This window comes from Setaria italica, chromosome VIII (genome assembly GCF_000263155.2).
Source record: "Setaria italica strain Yugu1 chromosome VIII, Setaria_italica_v2.0, whole genome shotgun sequence".
NCBI classification, from domain to species: Eukaryota; Viridiplantae; Streptophyta; class Magnoliopsida; order Poales; family Poaceae; genus Setaria; species Setaria italica.
The window spans coordinates 2,852,983-2,861,556 of record NC_028457.1 but is presented as its reverse complement, the minus strand read 5'-3'; the positions used below and the strand labels follow the sequence as shown (position 1 = coordinate 2,861,556).

General features: G+C 44.6%; 1 protein-coding gene across 1 annotated transcript; it reads left to right on the top strand.

The window, feature by feature from the left end:
• Window positions 1-1,426, top strand: LOC105914890 (probable LRR receptor-like serine/threonine-protein kinase At5g45780). Its single transcript, XM_012848083.1, has 3 exons — window positions 1-374; window positions 454-727; window positions 1,022-1,426. The coding sequence occupies exons 1-3, from the start codon at window positions 1-3 to the stop codon at window positions 1,424-1,426; spliced, it is 1,053 nt and encodes a 350-aa protein (XP_012703537.1).
• Window positions 1,427-8,574: the final 7,148 nt, after the last annotated feature.

Below are 8,574 nucleotides of genomic sequence, written 5' to 3'. Positions count from 1 at the left end.
ATGCAACTGAAGAACAAAGCGGTGGCGGAAAAATGGATCGGAGACGGGGAAAGGGAGCTGCGGCAGCTTGAATCTCCGCTCACCTGCAGATCCGGGTCATCGTTCCTCGATTTGCCGCAGGTGCTGCCTCCCCACCTGCTTGTACCTGTAGATCTGGCCGGCTTGACCTTCGCAGAGCTCGCCAAGGCCACCAATGGCTTCGCGGAGCGCAACCTCGTCGGCTGTGGCGGGTTCGGGGCCGTCTACCGCGGCGTGCTAGCGGATGGGTCCGTGGTCGCCGTCAAGAAGATGCTGGACCCGGACCCGGACCGGAACCTGGTGCCACTCCGCGGCTGCTGCATCGCCACCGACGACATCGAGGAAGGGAAGCAGAGGTTCCTCGTCTACGACTTCATGCCCAACGGCGCACTCGAGGACTTCATCTACAGGGACAAGGACCTGCATTACGGCGAGATGCGCGCGCGTGGCGGACTTCGGGAGCCCCCGGAGCGGGGTCATGGAGAAGTTCGTGCTCGTGGGGATCTTGTGCGCGCACGTGATGGTGGCGCTCCGGCCGACCATCGGCGACGCGTTGAGGATGCTGGAGGGGGACATGGACGTACCGGAGCTGCCGGACAGGCCGCTACCGTACGGGTACAGCCTCATGTTCAGCGAAGCCGGAAGCGACTTCAGCGCCTCGCCGGCGTTCAGTGGCCCGCTGGCCCCGTTCATCACTCTTGTACTGGCTGTAAGCTTGATGGTTTCCGCAGCACTTGCTGATTTTGTTGGCATGCAAGTTCAGGAAAAGTAGTATGTTTTGGAATTTCAATATTGATGCTTAATTTGTGATGATTGGTGAGATAAACTTCCTGACTGTCCTGATATTGACTATTTTGTAGGCTATAGCAAATTTTGGTTGACCTTTAAACCCCATTGGATTTCTGATATATGACTGAAGTCTCTTTTAGTAGTTCAACAATGATTCAACAGTGGTTGAATTGAGATTCTGATAACACTGTAAATATTTTTTTGGTCTTTGCAGTCTGGGAGAGCTAGCTTGGGTGAAGATTTGTATCAAGCTATAACCACGGAGTATATTCCTATAGAGGAAATCTTTGTTTCTCTCAGTTTGAAAACTGAGCATAGTGTGCTCGAGACTATAAACCGGTTGGAGGGTGCAGTGTTTGCATGGAACCAAAGGATTTTAGAGGAAAAGAGCAAGAAGTCCCCAGGACGGCATTCCTGGAACTTCATGAAGGATAGTTCGTCAGAACTTGACAAGATGTCGGTGCGCATCGAAAGAGTCGACACTCTTGCGCAGCTTCTGAAATCCAGATTCCCCAACCTGCCTCCAACCTTTATAGATGTTCTAAAGGTCCAGTACAACATGGTAAGTTTGGCATCCCATCAGCTGTGGATTCTGAACAATGTGGAAGATGTTCGATAGGTCTAAAATGATGTAACTCTGAACATGGACTGAAGAATAACTGCTGTGTACATATGCAGGACGTCGGGCACGCCGTCGTAGAGGCTTACTCTCGGATTTTGTTCTATTACATTAATATAAATATATTTGAATATCATTTATATTCATGTTTCAAAAAGATAGTGTAACTACGATCATCTTATTTATGCTTGATCTTACTTTTTTTCAACAAGCAACACAGTAGTATACACAAGTCTTATTTACGATTGATCGTGGCTACATGCGGTCATTAAAGACTTAACAGACAACCAAACAGACAATGGGTTGTACGCGCTGTCTATTTAGGTGTCTTTATATGGTGTGACATCATCATATAGACGACAAACTGTATGTGGGTTCTACATGCCCTAAGGGACCGGGGAGCTAATGTTGGAGATGTCTGTCCTACCTCCGAAGGCGACGTTCCCAAGGTCTCTGATCAGAAATGCTCCTTGTAGCCTGATCCGAGAGTTGTATCGGGAGCGTTCCGGAAGAGCTGGCCAAGAGGAGGAACCTCAAGAAAGACTCCGAAGTCATCGTACGGGAGTCTTTCCAACTCACGCTCTTGGTATGTGTGACCCCACATAACAAGATCTACTGATGATTATTGTATTGTAAATATTGTATAGGATAATTTTACCCCGGTCAACTCCTAATCAACATCTTGTATTCAAGGGGTAGGATCATCTTTCGTACTAGGCTTCCCCCTTGGCTTATAAATACCACCTTGTAACCCTCGATGAGGGATGACTTGACAATTGAATACTCACATTCACAAAGGGTGACTTCCTAAGACCTCTCGCTTAAAGATTCGAGGGCTCACTGAAGAGTATCTTGGCTCCCTAAGTGAGTTTTGGTGAATTAATGACGCGAGCTTTAAGTGTCTAATGAAATTTCAAGTGCATAAGTAGGTTTAAAAGGAATGATGGACTTGGGGCACTTGTCATTAACCCCTCAAAAAGGAAATGAATAGATAAAAGGTATACCTTGAAGGTTAAATTTATTTTTGATTTGAATTTGACTATGGAATGCCGCACTATTAAGAGGGATGCGTAATCTTTGGTCTTTATGTTGAAAAAAATGCTTAAAATGATCTAACCAATCTATAAGAGACACCTTTGCACCTGCACATCACATGAGGATACTTAAAATAGTGCTAACATGAGAGCTCTGGATTTTTTGGAGATTCTTCCGGAATATTCTGGAGTTTGCAGAGTTTCCGGAAAGTACTCCGGAAAATTCCGGAAGTTCAAAGATTTCCGGAAATTGTTCCAGAAGAATCCGAGGGTTTCAAAGTTTCCGTAAAAAATTCTGAAAAATTCCAGAACTTAAACCCCAATGGTTAGTTCGAGGGTGAAGGGGTATAAATACCCCCTCCCACAATTTCTCTCAACCTAACATTGACCTGAGCGTTTAGAAACATTCGAAGCCCCTCTTCACTCCCCTCTTAGCCTTTAGGTGAAGATTTGGTGGGGGATTTAAGGAGGGATTCAAAGGGAGAGCAAGAGAGAGTGCTAGTGAGTTGATTTCCAATCTCTTGAGCATTTTGTTCTTCGTCAAGCTCGTGATTTCGCATTTGTTACTCTTGGAGCTTCAGGCTCCTAGCTAGCTAGGCGTTGCCTGTGGAGCATCCAAGGATTGTGGCTGCCTACGGGAAGTTTGTATTACCCCGACAATTGAGTAAGTGACTCTAGCTTGATTTTTGTGGTCGCTAGAGTGAGGAAAGTGGCTTAGGTGTGAAAAACCCACCATTCGTGGGACCTCAATAGAGACGTAGACTTCAAGGTGTGAAGCTGAACTCCGGTAAATAAATCCTTATGTCTCTTGTGCTTGTTGTTCTTAAATTTGTTCATATTGAAGTATAGAACATATTTCTAGGGTTTGTGCTCAATATACTTTTTCTAGCAAGTTTCCAGCTATTCTATCTTGTGCCAAAGGCCTAGAATATCCTATTGCTTAACTTATATTCGTCGATTTACTTTTGAACAAGTCTTTTATAAGGTCGTAGTTCAAATTCTGTTTCTATGGAGAATTCGTAGATTTCTCCAAAAATTCCGTAAGTTGTGGAATTTTTGGAACAATTTCTAGAAACTCCAGAAATCGTTGATAAAATTATTCGAAGTTGTGAAAATTTTCAGGTTTGACTATTCACCCTCCCTCTAGTCAACATCCTAGATCCTTTCACTCACTGACTAGTCGTAGGGTGCCTTACGGCTTAGAACTAAGATAAAACTACACCCTACAGCTTAGAACTTAGATAAAACTCATGACAAAACAACTCTTGGACGCAAGGCCTGTAAATCAGCCTATCGTCCCCTTGAAACTTGTTTTGATCTCTAACAATGGTTTATATGGCCATGGATCTAAATTTTTCTACTCCCTTCGTCCAAAATTTTAGGTTGTTTTGACTTTTCTAAATGTATAGATATCTATTTAGATGCATACAAACGTCTGTAAACTAAAAAAAAATCAAAACAACACATCACTAACGAGCCAGAGTTGATCCATTGGGTGCAATGTCACTACCAAAAACTGTGGGTTTGCCATGTGCCTAGTTCTTTGCTGAGTGTATTTTATCGGGCACTCGGCAGAGAAGCTATTTGCCAAGTGCTAACACAAAAACACTCGGCAAAAAATGTGACACACAGTAAACAGATTAAAAAACACTTAGCAAAAATGTGCACAAACACTCGGCAAAAGAGGACAAAAACACTCGGCAAAGGGAGGCACTCGGTAAAGAATGTGGCGCGTGCACATCCGTTACCATGTTTGCCGAGTGTCCGTTAGTGGAAACACTCGACAAAGACTTACACTCGGCAAAAATGTGCATAAACACTCGACAAACTTTGGCACTCAGCAAAAGAGAAAAACAACACTCGGCAAAGGGAGGAACTTAGCAAAGGAAGTTCCCATGCCCAGTATGCAAGGCGTCTCTGAGATTCATTTGGTTGACGAAGGGTGACAAGTTTTCTTTGTTCGACAAACATCGACAATTCCTCCCTCTTGACCATCCATTCAGACGAGACATGAAGAACTTTACGAAAGATGTAGTAGTTGAAGGCCCTGCAGCCCAGATGATGATTGGTTGCACGGTTCGTGCTCAGTTAGATGCTCTCAAGGTCAATGCTCAAGGAGATGGTTTTCTGGGATATGGTGAGCAACGTACCTAGACTCACAAGTCAAGCTTGTGGAACCTCCCCTATTTTGATGACCTTCTTCTTCCACATAACATTGATGTAATGCATACTGAAAAGAATGTCGCCGAGGCAATTTTTGGCACAATCATGGACATTCCTGATAAGACAAAGGATAATGTTAAGGCTAGAGTGGATCAAGCGAGGTTACGCAATAGACCAAAGCTAGACATAGCGCCTCCCAAAGGTGGGAAGTCATAGAGAAAGCCTAAGGCCGATTTCGTTCTGACGAGGGCCCAAAGGAGGGAAGTACTAGAATAGTTCCAAACGTTAATGTTCCCTAATGGGTATGCAGCGAATCTGAAGAGGGGAGTGAATTTAGCTACTTTGCGAATCAACGGGCTCAAGAGTCATGACTACCATATATGGCTTGAGCAGTTATTGCCGATGATGGTTCGAGGCTATGTCCCTGAGCATGTCTGGATAGTGCTAGCGGAGTTGAGCAATTTCTTCCGACAGCTTTGTGCTTAGGAGTTATCTCGTACTGTGGTTGCAGACATGGAAAGAATGGCGCCTGTGTTACTCTGTAAGTTGGAGAAGATCTTTCCACCCGGCTTCTTCAATTCGATGCAGCATTTGATTTTGCACCTCCCGTATGAGGCACGAATGGGGGGACCTATGCAGGGCCGTTGGTGCTATTCAATTGAGAGATTTCAAAAGGTTCTTCGAAGTAAATGTAAAAATAAATGCAAAATTGAAGCATCCATAGCAGAGGCATACATTTTGGAAGAGGTGTCAAACTTCACAACAAAATACTATGCTGACAACCTTCCTAGCATGCATAATCCACCCCCTCGTTACAATGCTGGCAACATAGAAGATGAATCGAACCTTAGCATTTTTAGAGGGCAACTAGGAAGTGCAAGTGGTGCGACTAACAAGATCTTGAAACATGAAGAGTGGTGCACTATTATGCTATATGTGTTGACCAACCTATCCAAAGTGGAGCCGTATGTGCTGTAAGTTCTCAACAAACTATTTCTCAAGTAGTCACAAATTTGTGTCCAACTCCCTTGTTTCTCGTTGGTATTGAGAATTTCATGAACAATTCTAGTGTGAATCAAGGAAACCTACCCTGCAGGAAGCTTCGACGCTTCTTAGAGATGATGCGGGAAATGGAATGCCCGATTTCATTTCTTGGTTCAAACAGAAGGTACTGTCCAATTTGGCTCGTACTTATTTTGACATTACAAGTTGCTCGTATGTGTAACTAATATAACAAACTACCCTGCTTGAACTTGTAGGGACAAACCGATGCGTCTATGAGTGCCGAGTTGAGACAGGTTGGCGATGGTTGTGCCTGTAGGGTCAGGTCATTTATGGCTTATGACGTGAATGGATATCGCTTTCACACAACAAGCCACGAGCAGAGTCGGCCCAATCAAAGAACCACAAATACCGGAGTTTTTATGCTAGGCTTAGATGGGGTTGAGTATTACGAAAGAATAGAAGAGATATACAAACTCATGTTTCATGGTTGCAAACCTCTTAATCCCGTTATATTCAAATGCCATTGGTTTGATCCCGAAGTAGTGAGACGGACCCCTAATCTTGGGCTAGTCGAAATTCGACAATCATCCATCTTATCGGGAGACGATGTCTATATTGTGGCTCAACAGGCCACACAAGTTTATTATCTCTCATACCCGTGCCAAACCGTCGACCTTCTTAAGGGTTGGGATGTTGTGTACAAGGTGTCGCATTCGTATGATCGCCTTAGGTCTCCGCGTAGCGCTAATTCTCCCTTGGATCCTGGCATCTTGAGTACCAAGTTGACGTAATGTGGTATAGCCATATAGCTATAAACTTAGCCAAAGCTAGTCTCCCGAGTATGGCATGGTAAGAAGTTTCAAAGTCGGCGACTTCAAATCTGATGTACTTAGTTCGGTAATGCTCCTTAGTGCCGAAACTTACTGGCAGGACAACTTGGCCTAGTGGTATGGCTGCATTTCCTGGGACAATCCTGTAAAACAGTGAGTCCGTTGGAGTGAGCATGTCCGTGATGTCAAGGCACATTTTTCTTAAAGTTTTGACGAAGATGACATTGAGTCCGCTTCCGCCGTCGATGAGTGCTTTTGTCAATCTTGAGCCTGCAACAACAGGGTCGAGTACCAGAGGGAATCGACCTGGTTCTGAGAAACTTGTCCATTGATCCTTTCTGCTGAAAGTTATGGGTACCTCAGACCATTTGAGTGGTGTGGGAGCCACTGACTCAATGGCCAAAATTTCTCTAAGTACTAGCTTGTTGGACCGCTTGGATGCGGTACTCGGGATTTCGCCAAAAATGACGTTGACTGTCTTGGAGGCGGTTTGAAAATCTCCCTCATCTTCTTCATCCTTATCAATTTTGTTTTTGCCTTATCCTTTTTCTGACTATATTCTTCGGGAGGTGGTGGTGCGGGTATATCTTGCATTACTCGGCGCATGCTGTAGCAATCTATCGCTGAATGTTTGCTGTTTGGGTGCCATGTGCATTGCTTCTTGAGTAACTCGGTGAAGGTAGGTCCCTCGTCGCGTTTGCGAGATCCTTTCTTCCCTGAGTTGGTCATGGTAGCAACAGTGTTGTCGGTTTTGCGTTTGCGGTTCGGATTACCCAAGTATTTGTTTCATGTATAGTATTTCGGTTCCTATCTTGTTCATGACTGTTGTTATTGTCGTGACTGCAGTTGCGATGGGAGCCGAATCGCTCACGCTCTTTATCTTATTTATCTGCCCATTGTTGTACCATGACTTTGAGATCTTTGATGGTGACTGGTCGTCGTTTGCCAAAGTATTGGTATGTTCGACGATCATAGAGGCCATTTTGAAAGAACTCGATAACGTCTGTTTCTGAGATGTCGACTATTATAGCCTTTTTTTCGAAGAATTGATGTAGGTAGTCGCGTAGTGTCTCGCCTTCTTTTTTTTTGACTTGACTTAGATCAATCTTATTGCCTGGTCGGGACATGGAGCCCGCGTAGTTATTGGTAAAAACCTTTATCAAATCTTTCCAAGAGTCAATTGTTCTAGGTTTGAGTGACTCAAGACATGTTAGAGGCGCGGGTTCATATGGGAAAATGGATGACCTTTGTGTCGTCGTTACCTCCGGCTGCCTGAACTGCCAGCGAGTAACACCGGAGCCATTGAACTGGGTCCTGCTTGCCATCGTACTTAGTGATTCCTGTTGGCTTGAACTTTTCGGGTAGCCTAGTCCTCGTTACCCGTGTGGTGAAAGCAGAAAAATGGTTATAGTTGTCGACTTCGCGTTCGCGTTCGCGACGACTGTTGATTACTTCCCTTAAATCACTGAAAATTGATGCCTCATGATTCTTTCTGCCATGGCGAGGGCTTTTTGCAGAGTTGGTGCAGCTGGGATCTCCAGCGTCCTTATTTCATCTTGGGGCCTCACGTTCACTTTGTCCCTGGCTATGTTGCCTTGTTTTGTTGACTACCTCGTTATTGTTTCTTTGAGCCTCATGATGGATAGCGTGGGCCGCGATGCCCCTACTGCCATCTCAATGGGCCGAGTTGTGAGGAATAGATGGGATTGGCGAGTCTTTATCAAGTAGTTTATAAGCTTGCTCTGCGAGTTGCGCGATTAATCCATTGCCTCGCTGCGCGAGTTGAGTTGTTAATTCATTATCTCTGTCATGAGGTATGAGAGTTGGTATAATATTGATTGAGGCAATTGCTGCGAGTGGAGTGTTGTGTTCTTGGGCTTGTACTGCGTCAAATGCTCTTTCAAGGTTCATGATGGGGATGTTTGTGGCTAGTAGTTGTCAATGTTCAGCCCGAGTAACATTATGTGGCCTTCTTTGGTTTCTTTATTCAGAAGTTTCGTCTTGCGGGGCGTTAGCTGATGACTCATCTTCTGAAATGTTGTCGAGCTGTGCTATCCATCGAGGGGTTCTCTGTTGGCTAGTACCCACATCATTGTTTTGTGTGATGACAAAAATT